Raw genomic sequence first — 15,129 nt, 5'->3', positions numbered from 1 at the left:
TCCAAACACACTTCCACAGCTGCTGAGAACAAAAACTCTTTGTGAAAATATACAACTGAGCTGGAGTGTGGGGTGGGGGTGGGGGTGAGAAGTTAGTTGTGCTCAGCTTACAGAAAGCTGATTACAACTGAAGACTGGAGTCTTGTCAGCTTGGAGCAGCTCTTGTTAAAAGCAATGAATCTTTGATGCTGTCCTCCCGAACATACGTAATTCAGTGAGCCAAGTGCACACAGCTAAGTAGACCCAAGGGTGGTGGGTGGGTGGAACCCTCAAGACTGCTGCATCAAGGTCGGATGTACATCTGCCTCCAGACTTTCCCCAGTCATGGTTGGACAGAGTGACAATCTCTCAGATACACCCATGAGCAGCAGTGATGATTTGGGTCCTGTGGGTTTCACTATAGCTCGGCCACAGCAAAGCTGTGGTCTAGTGGAAGCAACTATAGTCCCTAAGGCCCTCAAAGACCGAGAAGGATGCTTTCTCACCCAGCTGAACCCAACCTTTAAGGCCAGGGAGCTCTTTGCTGGAGATGTAACACACAGAAGTAAAAGGCAAGACCAAACACAAGCCAGGAGGAGGAGGACTCCCTCACATTGCCCTCAAGGCACCAGAAAGCTCCCAGAAAGAGAAATGTTTCCAGTGTTCCAAGACAGCTTCCCACTGCCCCCAAGGAGTTTAATTCATTTTCAGGATCCATGTGCAAGACGCTCAGATTACTCATTTAGCCTCTAGACCCCCAGCTAAATGACTCCACTGGCCACAGATGACAAGCAGAGGTGCCAGGTCCTGTCCTGGTTGCCAAACAGCTACAAAGTCAAGCCTGACAGGTGGGATGGCCCCAAAGGCCTCCTCTTGCTCCCCAACCCAGGCAAGAGGAAACCCAAGCTTAAAAGGTAGCTCTTCAGTAGCTCTTCGCCGATTTCTGGGCCTAAGGATACAGTAAAAGAAGGTCCCTCTGCCAGGTCTGGGCAGAAGATTGACAGTCTGAGGAGAGCCCTGCAGGATGCAAGAGAGTCCAGGGCAAGGAGGCAGTTGCTCCCCGGCCAAGTGGAAGAGGAGACTCATGATGATCCACAGAGGAGGGGCAGAAGAAAGGAGGTAGAGAGAAAGTGAGACAAGGAGGGAGAAGAGTGTGTGTGAGAGAGAGAAATGGGGAGAGGGGGAGAGAGGATGAGAGGGAAAGGGAGAGGTAGAGGGAAAGAAGGGGAGGAGGAGGGAGAGCGAGCAAGGAGGAGGTGAACACACTGAACGAGAGATGCAAGCACGGAGAGACTGACAGAGCGAGGGAGCCGAGAGAGAGATGGAGCGAGACGTAGGGTCAGACAGACGGACGGACGAACGGACCCTGAGAGGTCCCAGTGGAGGTCCTACCTCCAGGTCCTTCGCCGGACTGCTGGACGGGGGTACCTCCAGGCTGCAGTTCGCCCTCTTGACCGTGAGGTAGAAGGGGTAATCCTTGGCCACCATGGTGGCTGCCGGGCCTGCTCTTTGGGATGTCACAGCTGACCCGAGGCGACCACAAAACTCCCAGGCGAAAGAGGGCCCCAGCTCCACGGTGCCGGGCGGCAGCGTCTGCTCGGAGACTGACAGCCGGCTTCTCGCCCGGCGGGACCGACTGGGCTCTGCGGCTGAAAGGGGGGTGGAGCCTCGGCCGGGCCCGCCCACCTGGGGCGGGGCCAGGGGAGCCGGGAGAGTGGGGGCGGAGCGCCGGCTCGGAGAGTGACAGCTGGCTTCTTGCCTGGCGGGACCGACTCGGCTCTGCGGCTGAAAGGGGGTGGAGCCTCGGCCGGGCCCGCCCACCTGGGGTGGGACGGGGGGGGCCGGAGCGCCGGCTCGAAGAGTGACAGCCGGCTTCTTGCCCGGCGGGACCGACTCGGCTCTCCGGCTGAAAGGGGGTGGAGCCTCGGCCGGACCCGCCCACCTGGGGCGGGACGGGGGGGGCCGGAGCGCCGGCTCGAAGAGTGACAGCCGGCTTCTTGCCCGGCGGGACCGACTCGGCTCTCCGGCTGAAAGGGGGTGGAGCCTCATCCGGGCACGCCCACCTGGGGGCGGGGCCAGGGGAGTCGGGGGGGGTGTGGGCGGAGCGCCGGCTCGGAGACTGACAGCTGGCTTCTCGCCCGGCGGGACCGACTCGGCTCTCCGGCTGAATGGGGGTGGAGCCTCGGCCGGGCCCGCCCACCTGGGGCGGGGCGGCGCCGGCTCGGCCCCGCCTCGACGCGGCCCCGGAGCGCCCAGGTACCGCCTCGCGGAAACCCCCTTAGCGCCCCATGCGCGAGCCCGCGGTGGGATCCTTCTTCCCGCCGGCGGGAGGCGGGAGGCCGGCCACCCAGTGACTGCCTGGCTGGCACTCGGGGGCTGGAAGAGGCGGCGGGTAGAACCGAGGCTGGGGCGAAGCTGGGCGGCGGGTAGAGGAGGCCCGGCGGAGAAGAAGCAAGCCTTTTAAAAGCCCACATTAAGGGGCGCCTGGGTGGCTCAGTGGGTTAAGTCTGCCTTCAGCTCAGGTCATGACCTCAGGGTCTTGGGATGGAGCTCCACGTGGGAGCTCAGCGGGAAGCCTGCTCCTCCCCCCCCTCCCTGCTCTTGCTGTCTCTGTCGCGATATCGGGTTCTCTCTCAAATAAATAAAATCTTTTTTTTTTTTAAAAAAAGCCCACATTAAGAAGAGGCGGTATCCTGTCTTGCCTTATTCCCAGCCAGCCTTCCTTCACACATTTGTTTTTTAAAGGAACGTCACTGGAGTACGATCTATAAAGAGTAAGCTGTGCCCATTTAAAGTATACAGTTAGTGGAGTGTTGACAAATGTAAACACTTACATAACCACTTTCATAATCAGGAAATATATTTCCACCACTTCCTGACACTTCCTTTGAGCTCCTTCCTCTGCACCCATTTATATATATGAGGAGGCTGGTTAGAGGTAGCCAGGCACTCAGAAGGGCAATCTGACAGGGTCTGTCAAGATGAAGCTGTGCAGTGGGACCAGCCGGCTGTACCAAGCCTTACTGGAGAAATACATTATAAATGTCCGATAGGGAATTCTAAGATCATTTGCTGCATCCCTGTCTGGGACAGTAAAAAAACAAACCAACCCCAAACTGGAAACAACTGTAATGTCTATCACCTGGGAGCGCTTAACTAAATTCTCCTTATAGAACTCTGCTCAAAAAGAAGGAATCTCTAGGCCTGTGGCATGGAAAGATCTCCAATGTATTAAGTTCAGTTAAAGAATAATTGCAGAGTAAGCACAGTATCATACCATTTCTGTTGAAAACACATCTGCATATACCATGTATTTTCTATAGCAACATGTAGGTAAATGGTTTCACTGGAAACCATCCAGAAGGATACACAGCAAATTTACGAGTCTCCTTGGGGCTAGTCTCCTTGGGGGAGGCAATCAGTGTACACCGGGGATTAAAGGATTAAACATAGCAAAGGAGACTTTAACTTTATAGCTATTGTTCCTAAAATTTTTACAATAAAAGCATATTTGTATGTTACTGGGTAACTTAGAAGTTATTTTTTTTAAATATTAAAATGATCACTGTCTCAAAAGTTATTTTTGTGAACAGCACTGTTGAACTCCCCTGCCCCCCCCATCAAAGTCATGACCACAGCAGGTGGTGGTATGGGGAGATGATGTCTTTTGTTTTGACTTCTTAGGTCTACAGGAGGTTATGGTAATGGAAATATCTAGACCCTGTTTCAGTATTCTCTTCTTCCAGCTAAGGCCAGAGTCCACAGTTTCTACTTTCCAGGCAGGAAACCTCATGATACATAGCTTATTCATCCCAGGTACCAAACCCACACTCTGGCACTAAATTCACCTATTTTCCTATCCAGCTAGTGTGGACAAACTGCCTTCAGAAAAGGTAGAGTCTATTGGCCAGTTTTGCTAGCCTTGTTTTTACCACACATGTAAAGGAGACTCTTGAATTAGTGAGGTCCGGTTGAGACTGAAGAAAGCACCTGAGGTTTTTTTCCTCCTCAAATATATATCCTGGGGCACACCTGGATGGCTCAGATGGTTAAGCATCTCTCTCTTTTTTTTAAGATATATTTTTAAATTTATTTATTCATAAGAGAGAGAGAGAGAGACAGGCAGAGGGAGAAGCAGGCTCCATGCAGGGAGCCTGATGTAGGATTCGACCCTGGGTCTCCAGGATCAGGGCCTGGGCCGAAGGCGATGCTAAACCACTGAGCCACCCGGGCTGCCCAAGCATCTGGCTCTTGATTTCAGCTCAGGTCATGATCTCAGGGTCCTGGGATTAAGCCCTGCATGGGACTCTATACTCCGTGGGGAGTCTGCTTGAGGATTCTCTCTCTCCTTTCCCTTTGCCCCTGCCCCCCCTCAAATAAATAAATAAATCTTAAATATGTCGATGCCGATGAAGGTGGCGGACATCTTCAGCTCCTGGGGTGGGATGTCACAGACAGCTGTTTTCACGTTGTTGGGGATCCACTTGACGAAGTAGCTGCTGTTCTTGTTTTGGATGTTCAGCATCTGCTCGTCCACCTCCTTCATGGACATGCAGCCCCGGAATACTGCGGCCACAGTCAGGTAGCGGCCATGGCGGGGGCCACAGGCAGCCATCATGTTCTTAACATCAGACATCTGCTGGGTGAGTTCGGGCACCGTCAGGGCCCGGGACCACTGGCTGCCTTGGCTGCTCAGTGGGGCGAAGCTGGGGAAGGGGACCATACTGACAGCCAGCTTGCGCAGGTCAGCAATGAACTGGCCAGGAAAGCGCAGGCAGGTGGTGACCCCACTCATGGTGGCTGATACCAGGTGGTTGAGGTCCCCATAGGTAGGTGTGGTCAGTTTTAGGGTTCTGAAGTAGATATCACAGAGAGCCTCATTATCAATGCAGTAGGTTTCGTCTGTGTTTTCTACCAGCTGGTGGACCAAGAGGGCATCAGTTATAGGGCTCCACCACTGTGTTCGACGCCATGGGCGAGGGCACCACACTGAATGTGTTCATAATCCTGTCTGGGTACTCCGGCCGGATCTTGCTGATGAGGAGGGTCCCCATCCCAGACCCAGTACCCTCCCACCCAGGGAGTAGGTCAGCTGGAAGCCCTGCAGGCAGTCCATCCACTAAAGCAGTGGGAAGAAGGTGATTGAAGAGGAGATTTGGGGTGAGAGAGATGCCCTTGGACCACTGATTTTTCATATTTGTATTCCCAACCACAGCTTCATCTTTTTAACCCAAGCTGTGCTGAATGGGAGCTTACACAGAAGCTCCTGTAAGCTTGACCAAGCTTGGTGGGGATGTGAAGGGAACCTTATCTCCAAGGGCACCCAACTAAAGCAGCCCCTGATTAATTCTGCAGCCATGGGAGGACCAGGAGAGGCACTGACACACCTCAGTCAGGGTTCCCCTGGCTGCTGAGGATATGAGCTGAAGCACCTAGAGCTGCTCCTTATTCCATTTCTCCTGCTCTTCTGGCCCCCATGAGCCCACCGTCTCAACTAGATGACTGGCTAGCAGCACCCCTTTGGGGACAGGCTTCGATCCCTGGTAGAGTTCACTGGGCCTTATCCTTCCGTTGGGAAGTGTACATCCAGCACTGGGTGAAGAAGAGTGATTCTAGCAAACTATGACTGGTCTTCTCACTGTGGGATCCTCAGGGCCAGGCAGAAAGTCTGACATATCATAAGCCCGGTGTGGTAATAAATAAACCCTTTGGAAAGGAGAATTTTAACCTCACATTTAGGTACAACTACTGTAGAGCAAAGAATAGTCACATTGGTTGAGGAGAAAGCTGCTATACCTACTTTCTCTCATAACATTTTTTTTTGCCCCTCCTCAAAAGACTTGGAACAATAAAAATCATTATTTTTATTTTCATTATTCATGGCCATTTAACATTGCAGCAAACTTCTGTGTTTTGTGCTCTACATGCTAGGCAGAGACAAGACAGAGAGAGATTGTTAGTGACGTGTAACCATTTAAACAGTGCTTTAAAAAAAAAAAAAAAAAGCCTAAGCCCCAAGATGAGTGTGAAAGAAAAGATGAGAATCTGGAATTCCCTTGGGTACTCTGATGCGTCTAAAGCTTCTCATAGTATGAATGTCTCACCACTATAAATAGGGTTCCGGTGTTTAAAGACATATACTTTTGGTACAATAAGGCCTGTAAACTGAAGCTGGCAATTTGGGGTATACACATGCCATGTATGTGGTCCTTGAGACATTTAAAGGATTTTAAGAGTATTTTAACCCCATGCAATGTCCACCTTGTGCCCTGACTCCCTCCAGAACCTCTGTTCTGCGTGATGTGCTGCTCCAACATTAGCAGACTCAGGGTTTGGGTGTTCTGTCTGGATTCCAACCAGAGATGTCTGCGACCAAAGGATTGGTCAGGAAGCAGGCTGCTCTACAGGAGGGTTCCCAAGTCCACTCCTGAGGCTGGTGTCACAATTGCGGGAAGCCAGTCCAACTCTGCAATGCTGCCCAGCTGAGTGGGTCCCAGGAGCCCGGCGTTTCCCATCCTGCCTGTGTGTGTGTTTATGAGCTTAGGAACAACACTGCCCTAACAGTCAGTTTCACTCAAAGCAATGGCACAAAGTGCCTTTCAGAACTTGCCTTCAGCACAACCCGTTATAATCCCATAAAACGCTTCATAGCCGGGCAGTGTTCCTTGCTAGCCAGAAGCCTGGAGACTGGAATAAAGAAGTCTGTTCTGCATTTCCAGGAATGGTGCCAAGAGCAGGGCCTGCATTCTCGCCTGGGTGGAGCAGGGCTCATTTGTGCTGCTGGTGGAGTAGTGGGCCTCCACACATAAGCCCACCACTGGTTATAAGCTCCTTTCAGGAGAGCAGACAGTCAGACTTGGCTGGGAGACCATCAATCAACTCCTCAAATCCCACTGCTATGGCAGTGAGTAGAACAGGCCCAGCATGAGGCTAAAACTTCCGAAGTTAAAGTAGTTGTGGCCATCTTCTCAGCCAACAGGATGATGCCATGTTCTATTACCATTATACTTAACATCAGAGTTAGTGTCTTTTTTTTTCTTAAAGGCTCATTCATTTGTTCATCTATCCATCCATCCAATATGAAAGTGTTTATTACAGAGAGGTGCTCAATTAGCTACATTTCTCCCCTTTCCTCTCTACCTATTCCTGAACCTCTATGCTGGGAAGGTGTGTAATACACATCTGCTCAAGGAATATGGTTGACTTTAAAACGAGCTTTCACCTGTAACCTCGGCAGTGAGGTGTGCATTTGCAGAAGGAGCTCAGGGACAATAGCCAATCCCCTGAAGCCCAGCCTTTGAAACACATGTGCACCCCCATCTGCTCTCTTGGCATCTGGAGCTATCCTTCTACCTGCTAATCTCACACAGTCGTGTAGGTACATGTTGGACACACATGTGTACCAACACCTCTCCCCTCCCCTTCCATTTGGGCAAAATTCCCAGTTAATGACTGAGCTCCCTCTCCTCTCTGTCACTTCAGTCTTGATAGGACAGGGGAGTCAAAAACCTGAAAAAGTTCTGGCAGTGAATTCTGAGAGATCCGGACTGTGGTTTCCTGCCAGACGGGTAAAATGGCACAAATGAAACACTGATAATATCTAAAATCATACCAGCATTATTACTCTCCCCTTGCCTGGGGTTATGTCCACTGGTTCCAGGCTAGATTTATGAAAATGTATCCCTGGATATTCTAAAGCTGGAAAACTTCATTCTTGCATTCACTTAAAGATCTCATTTTTTGAAACAAGTTTGAAAAACCAGTTAAGTGAGAGATTCTTTTTCTCCCAGGATTGAGCTAATCTTGTGGATTACTAGCTATAATGCAAAAATAATCAAGACTTTATGTTTAAAAAAATGAATATTTGTTTTGCCCTGATGTACCACAGACAGGTATATTCCCTAGTCTCCAGTTCATTACAGCAGTGATTCTCAACTGGAGGCAATTTTGTCCCCCCAGACCCCCCTCCCCCCATGACATTTGGGAATTTCTGGATACATTTTTGATTGTTGCTGGGGGAGGATCCTAGTGGCAACTAATGGATAGAGGCCCAGGACAGCCCCCACCCACAAAGAATTAACAGGTTCAAAATGCCAATAACGCTGCTGTTGAGAAAACCTACATTAAATAGAGTAGAACTGAAATATAGCATCAGAGTCAGGATAATTTCTTGGTTTTGACCTCAAGGATATTCTTGCTTCAGACCTTGACCATTGATTGATGTCAAATGTCAGTTTGGGCATATGTGGGGCAAAGAAAAAAAATGCTTCAGTGCCAAGTAGCCTCAGAATTATTGACATGCCTAGAATCTTTCCCTGTTGCCCAAACCTGATCCTTAACAGAATAATAGATTTCACAAAACACAAAAGGACAAAAGAACAAAAAGTACAGGAATAAAGGGTGGGGGATAGGAAACTTAAACTCTTCAGATATGAAAATGCACTTCAAAAGACCAGTGAAAATGAAAGTTTCAATGAAAGGTAATAATACTTTAAGAAGAAATTGGGAAGGAGGAAGAAATGCCTCAATGCTTGGCTTTCCCAGGAAAACCTTTATCAACAGAGTTAATTGTTTGGGGGTTGGAGGGCAGAAATTCAAACTCAGTGATGAAATAAAAACCCCAGAGGATTCGATTTACTGTCTTTTTGATGTATAATATTTCTGGCCCCACAGTGGGTATGCTTGGAAACCTGTCTTCACTCAAGGTTTTGCAATAAAAATCCCGACTTTCTCCAATTTGAGCTGATTACTATCAGCAGGCTTGTTTTGCTTACAGAATATAAGCCAGCCTTTAGAACACTTTCCATATACTACTACAAGGTCTTTGAACTTTATGGATAGTCTTCATTTGTTTGAGAGTATTTCATATCTCTTGACCAAGAATTCAGTAAGTTTGTTACACTCCAAAAATATTTAATACCCTCAGACTACAGCTAATGTTATGTTACTGTTACGTAGATTTTCTATACTGACTCTTGCATGGAGGGATTGAAATCTAAAATATGTAAATTCTAGCTTTGGATAAAAGCCTTTTCTCTTTCATCAACTACTAACTCAGCAATCAAAGTACCATATTTCATCAAGCCTAAGATGCCAAAGACTGTAATATGTGCTATTATTTTATGTATTACTAAGAAAGGAAAAAATTTGCCAGTTAAATTATAGCATGTGATCAATGATAAGATACAACCCAATTCTAGAAAAATTAAAATGTGGGGGAAATGAGCGTTTCAATGATAGCGGTATTCATATCATCTGGCTGGGATTTGAAAACCTACATATTATAGTAACATGACTTCTGGGAATTTAGGGACAAGTCCAGAGACTACCTGTAGTAAAATCAATTGAGAAGCTTATCAAATCCATACCTCTGGACCCCATTTTGTGTCTGCTGAATTGGAATCTTTGGCAGTGGACTCTAGGAATTTGAATTTTTGATAAACACCTTCAAAGAACATTTGTTTCAGTAGCATGGTGTTGTGAGAATTATCAGCCAGCCCAAAAATGAACCTGCCTGCCTCTCCCATTATAGGAATACTCTGAACCACAGATTCTCAGGCCAAAGGTACCCAGGGGTAAATAGCCCACTGGTTATAGCACCAAATCCAGGGTGAGCATGGAGAGCTGCTTATTTGCTTATCCAGTACTGAGGAACTATTATATGCTTGATAGCCTGCTCTGTACATATGGGTGCATCAGGGATACAATGAAAAATGTGCAAGTCCACAATCCAAGTAAACTACCAACTAAACCACCCACCAGAAGACATGTTCTGGCTCTTAGAACTTGATTTACAATCTGGTATCCAGAGTTTCAATTAAAAACACGCTTATCTGCATAGCCAGGGACATGACTGCATTTAAGTTTTTTTTTTTTTAATTAGCTGTAATAGTAGAGAATGGGAGGAGGGCAGTTGGCTTGAGATGTTTACTTGAAAAGGATCTGGGGCTGGGGGTTGGGGGGTGAAGAGAGGGGAATGGTGTGTGCAGAGGTCCTTAATTAGAGAATGAGTTCAATGAGCAGAAGCAGACTTGGGGACTCCTGGCCAGTATGTGTCTCACTCATGTGGTGGGAGCAGAAGTAGGCTGGTGTGTGCTAGAGAGCAGCCCATTAGCTAAAAGTGTTCCTTGTGTTGCGGGTGTCTGACAATACTACAGAGGGGACAGAGGGTGTAAGTTCACTGGGTGCTTTGGTTAAGTGGGAAGTGAGTTCTGCTATGTTTGAATTTTTTCATCTTGCATCCGAAACCAAGCTCAGCAACTCAGGTCTCACATGCTTATTACTATTCTGACTGAACCAAAAGCCTTGGCAACAGAAGGCTGAACAAAAGGACAGGCTTCTAGTTCACCAACTTTTATTGCTGCGTGATCGTTTAGTTCTTTGGCATGACAAGAACAACCACCAAATGGCTTCCTGGATAATTCCTCTCATCCAAGGCTGTCCTTGATCCCCAGGCAAGGGGAAACCTTGCTTTGTACCACCCCCAGAACTGAAGACTTCTCTTTCCCCAACACCCACCCAGCTTATAATGACTGATTCCAGGTGCCGCCACCACCTGACAGGGAGTTATAAAGGTACAGGGACCATATTTATCTTGCTCACCACAGGGGCTCCAGCTCCTTCTATCATGCAGACACATGGTAGAAGGATAAATATCTGTTAAAATGAACACTGAATCAAAGTGGGGTTAATCAAAGAACATGTCATGAAAGAGGTGAATTCAGAAAAGAATTCTTGCAATAAGGAACTCACCTATTTAAAGTTTCTGTGATGGGACCAAGAAATCATATGCAGAATTCTACAGTGGGCTGTTAGAAATTTTTTTGAGAAGTAGATAGGGTAAACATGTTTCTTGAAGAATCCAAAATGCACCAAAACCACTCTGAGAGACAGTTCCTGCAGTGTAAGGCTATGAGGCGCTCTCGGATATTACTGACAGCTTTCAGTTCCCTCCAGCTTTTTACACAGACCTGGCAATTTACACTAATTCTGGAACCAGGTGGGCTTGCCAGGGACACAGAAACCAGTGGTGAAAGATATCAAACAGTCTGTTTTCAGAGATGCCATGTAACATCTCTTCTGTCCTTTTCTTGCACTCCAGAGGCACTTTATTCCTTTTCCTTCTCTAGGGTTTTTTTTTTTAAGATTTTATTTATTTATTCTTTTTTTTTTAAAGATTTTATTTATTTATTCATGATAGTCACATAGAGAGAGAGGCAGAGACATAGGCAGAGGGGGAAGCAGGCTCCATGCAGGGAGCCCGACGTGGGATTCGATCCCGGGTCTCCAGGATCGTGCCCTGGGCCAAAGGCAGGCGCTAAACCGCTGCGCCACCCAGGGATCCCCTATTTATTTATTCTTGAGAGACACACAGAGGGAGGCAGAGACAAAGGCAGAGGGAGAAGCAGGCGCCCTGTGGGGAGCCTGATGCAAGATTTGATCCCAGGACCCTAGGATTATGACCTGAGCCAAAGGCAAAGGCTCAATGACTGAGTCACCCAGGTGGCCCTCTCTCTAGGTCTTTGATTTTAGGTTTAAACTCCCTATATATATTTTTTCTTTTCAACTTGCCATGCTCATACCTAGTGTTATTTATATTGAAACTTTGTTCTCTTCAGTTGGGCTCTCATGAGGGGCTGACTTTTAAGGGGAGGGGAGGTTTTAGCCTGATGTTTCTGCAAGATTCAACATGGGACTAATCTAAAGTTCTCAGGCTGATGTGAAATTACGGACTCATGGACTTTTTAAAATCCAAGGAAGCCGATGGGAGAAGGAAGTTTCTCTGCTGGCTGCTCCATCAAGAGGGGGTGTCGCTCTCTCCGTCTGGGCATCCTCACCTGGAGTCTTACAAGAGATGCTTTTAGAGCTCATTCTAGTTTAGACACAGTACACGGGAAACAAAATTCATCTGTCAGGAAGTGGGAGGAAAGAAGGGAGGAAGGTAAGAGAGAATTAAAATTGTAAAGCCAACATCACGTGGCTTCCTCCTTGAACTTTAATAACCCAACACTGTCTGCAGGCTCAGAGAAACCAAATGCAATGGGTAGGTAGAGGGATTACTCTGGTGCCAGGAAAATGCAATAAGACATAACTTTTACAAGGTAAGCAATGAATAAACGCCCTGCAGGAACAAAACAGCTTTTAACGTCTCTGAAGTTGGCAGCCGGGTGCCTGAAACATTGGTCCAGTGCATCCAAAATGTACAACAGATAGGACCACCTTCTTTAAGATCAGGTCGTATTTCAGGGGAAACAATGACTGGATAGGCTATGATCGAGGGAAGGAGGGGAATTTGATAGTACTTTCTTTGCCACAGCAAGACCCATTTCAATGCATGTGAGAGATTTTCCACATGTTGGGTATATTTTCTACAATTTTTTAAAGGGAAAACATTCTGCAGAGTACCTTGGCTTCTGAAAGAGGTATCTTTCTCTCTGGGTCAGGGAGGGATCTTATTCTGTCCCATGCTGTTATTGAGAAGATCTGAAAACTACAAATCTTCTTTTTGATTCTGCTATTCTAAAATGCGGTTTTGGGGTGTCTTGTTACACTTTACCCCCAGAAGTGTTAAAGGAAGTGCCTGTCACCAACATTCAAAAATAAAAATGAAAATGATGCTTGGCCAGTCTCAAAAACCAAAGAGATCAGCATTTTGCTTCAGTTTCCTGTTCATAAAACTTTATAAAAACAACCCACCCATTAAAGAAAAAAGCCCACAACAATAGCTCATTATTCTTTTCCGAAACGCTTGCTTCATGCCACTCTGAAATTAGGTGCCATCACATTTCCTGAGTTATGGGCTCCAAACACCACATCCCTTTCCTCCCTTCCTTGCCCCCACCCCACCTGGCATCACTCCTAAATTTAGACACTTCAGTTTCTGAACTCAGCAGAGAGAGGCCAGCGCACTCCCTCCTACCTGTCCAGAAGAGGCCAAGCATCTGGACCAGCTGGAAGCAGGAGTAATGGAGCCTTCCAAATTAATTTCCATTCCCTAAGGAAACTTTTTTTTTCAAGATTTTATGTATTTATTCACGAGAGACAGAGAGAGAGGCAGAGACATAGGCAGAGGGGGAAGCAGGCTCCCTTCAGGGATCCTGATCCAAAGGGATCCAAAGGGATCATGCCCTGAACTAAAGTCAGATGCTCAACCACTGAACCACCCAGTACCCCCCCCCCAAAGAAACTTTTAATATGAAAGGTGCAAAGTTACAAAGTGAAGGAAAAAAAGATACCTATAGACTGTTCCAGTAAACTGAAAAATAATTACACATGCATTACCTTGTGTTGTTAATTTTCGAAGAACACAAGATTTCCCTTCTACCCTGGCTCTACAGTACAACTTTATGAAATATTAAACACTTCATCCTTCAGTTTCTGGTAGAACATGGGAAAATACAAGTTTTAGAAAAAGAAGCCTAGATGCAAGTACCAAGTTTTCCACTTGCTAACTATACGACTTTGGACAATTTATTTAACCATACCAAACCTCTGTGTAATCATCTGTAAAATGGGGCTATGAGAATTTCAAAACTTCAACGAGATAAAATATATGAATAGTTTGATGAGATAATACATACGTCAGCATTCTAGGCACAAGGTAAGCACATAATCCATAATGTTATTAACCTTTTGTACTCTCTTTTTCCCTCAGTGAATTAGAAGAGAAAGGATGGGGGGGTGGGCACCTGGGTGGCTCAGTCGGATGAGCATCTGCCTTCAGCTCAGGTCATGGTCTCAGGGTCCTGGGATCAAGCCCTGCATCAGGCTCCCCGCTCAGTAGGATGTTTGCTTCTCCCCCTCCCTCTACCCATCCCCTTGCTTGTGCTCTTTCTCAAATAAATAAATAAAATCTTTTTTTTAAAAAGGAAAAGATGGGATTTAGGGATCTTTTCTACCCTTATTGCTTCCAGAGGGGTTAATAATTCTTTAAATCCATGATTTCAAATATCGATTTAACCATTGTGCATATATAAAAGCAGTGGCACAGGGAAAAGTGAACTGATCTAAATCTGAAAATGTGGGGTCCAATCCTTGTGCTACCTCTAAATCTGTTGTGTGACCTCGGACAAGTCAACTAAACTCACTACAGCCCGGTTCTTGAACTATAAAATAAGGTGATTTAAACACAGATGCTTACCTTCTGTCATTCTATAAAACAGCAAAGACTGAAGTGTCCATGAAGTACTGCCTTAGTTTTATGTTTATTTCAGGAAAAAAAATAAAACTGATATCATCACCAACTGACGAAAGCATCCTTCTCTAAAATCATCATGTTTGCTGTAGGCAGCCCACATTTTGGGTTAGTCAGTATGGTAATGTTTTATAAGGGCTTATCAGAAAATTCAGCTTGATGTCTTCATTTGCCAGGGAATGTAATGAGGATAAAGATTCCTTTAATATCAAATGGTCAAGAAAGCAAGATCTAAACAGAGGTAGGGCGAACTATAAGCAAAAACAAAAACAAAAACAAAACATTGAGAAGGAAATGCAGCTACATTATAAGTGGGATGGAATAGGCCTGAAATATATCCCTGTTACTTAAAAATAGGTACTGCGCCACATGGTGCCTATGTTATCTGTATGACAACATTTGGTTCCTACTGTGTCCTCTTCCTACAGGCCTGTTATGACTAGGAGAGCTGTCTGTTCCTTCAGTGACCAAGTCTTGCTGCCTCATGGATTTTCCCCAGTCATAACTTCCTTTCTGCCCTTTGGGTAGGCTGCTTATGTCCGAGTGGAAGGACCACCACCAGTTCTGTTCTGGATGCAACACACAGATGGCTGTTGGCATGTGGTGCCAAGCAGCATCAGGGGCTTCAGGGATGAGGGCTCTGTGTGCCCAAGGCCAAGCTTCTGATGCAAAATATTGACACTGATGTCACACATTTATAAAAATCAAAACTAAAGTGAAAGATACACTGCTGCAGCTTCTAAACAGTGCCCTATAAATAAATGGAACTAGATTTACTGAACAAATTCTGAGCTTCATTATTCTTTGACATCTGTGTCTCCCACTTGACTGTAAGCTCCATAAGGGCAAAAATCATGACTTTTTTGTCCAGGGTTCTAGCCCCAGTGCTGAAAGATGCCTGGTAAGTGCCAGGAACTCAACAAATAATGACCTTAGCTAATGCTCACTGAGAGTTT

The 15,129-nt window shown here is 46.5% G+C and overlaps 1 protein-coding gene across 4 annotated transcripts in view; it reads right to left on the bottom strand.

Moving 5' to 3' along the window:
* Positions 1–15,129, bottom strand: part of ARHGEF3 (Rho guanine nucleotide exchange factor 3) — a 309,811-nt gene that overhangs the window by 67,775 nt on the left and 226,907 nt on the right. Inside the window, exon 1 of one of the 4 annotated variants that reach the window (XM_055343740.1) lies at positions 1,372–1,600. The exons of the other annotated variants lie outside the window; for them this stretch is intronic. Coding sequence (XP_055199715.1) covers positions 1,372–1,467 — 96 coding nt within the window. The 5' untranslated portion in view covers positions 1,468–1,600. Of the gene's footprint in view, positions 1–1,371; positions 1,601–15,129 lie in introns of those variants that run through there. 4 annotated transcript variants of the gene reach the window in all.

This window comes from Nyctereutes procyonoides, unplaced genomic scaffold (genome assembly GCF_905146905.1).
Source record: "Nyctereutes procyonoides isolate TBG_1078 unplaced genomic scaffold, NYPRO_anot_genome, whole genome shotgun sequence".
Lineage (NCBI taxonomy): Eukaryota > Metazoa > Chordata > Mammalia > Carnivora > Canidae > Nyctereutes > Nyctereutes procyonoides.
The sequence above is the reverse complement of the archived record's forward strand: the minus strand, read 5'-3'. Positions and strand labels throughout refer to the sequence as shown.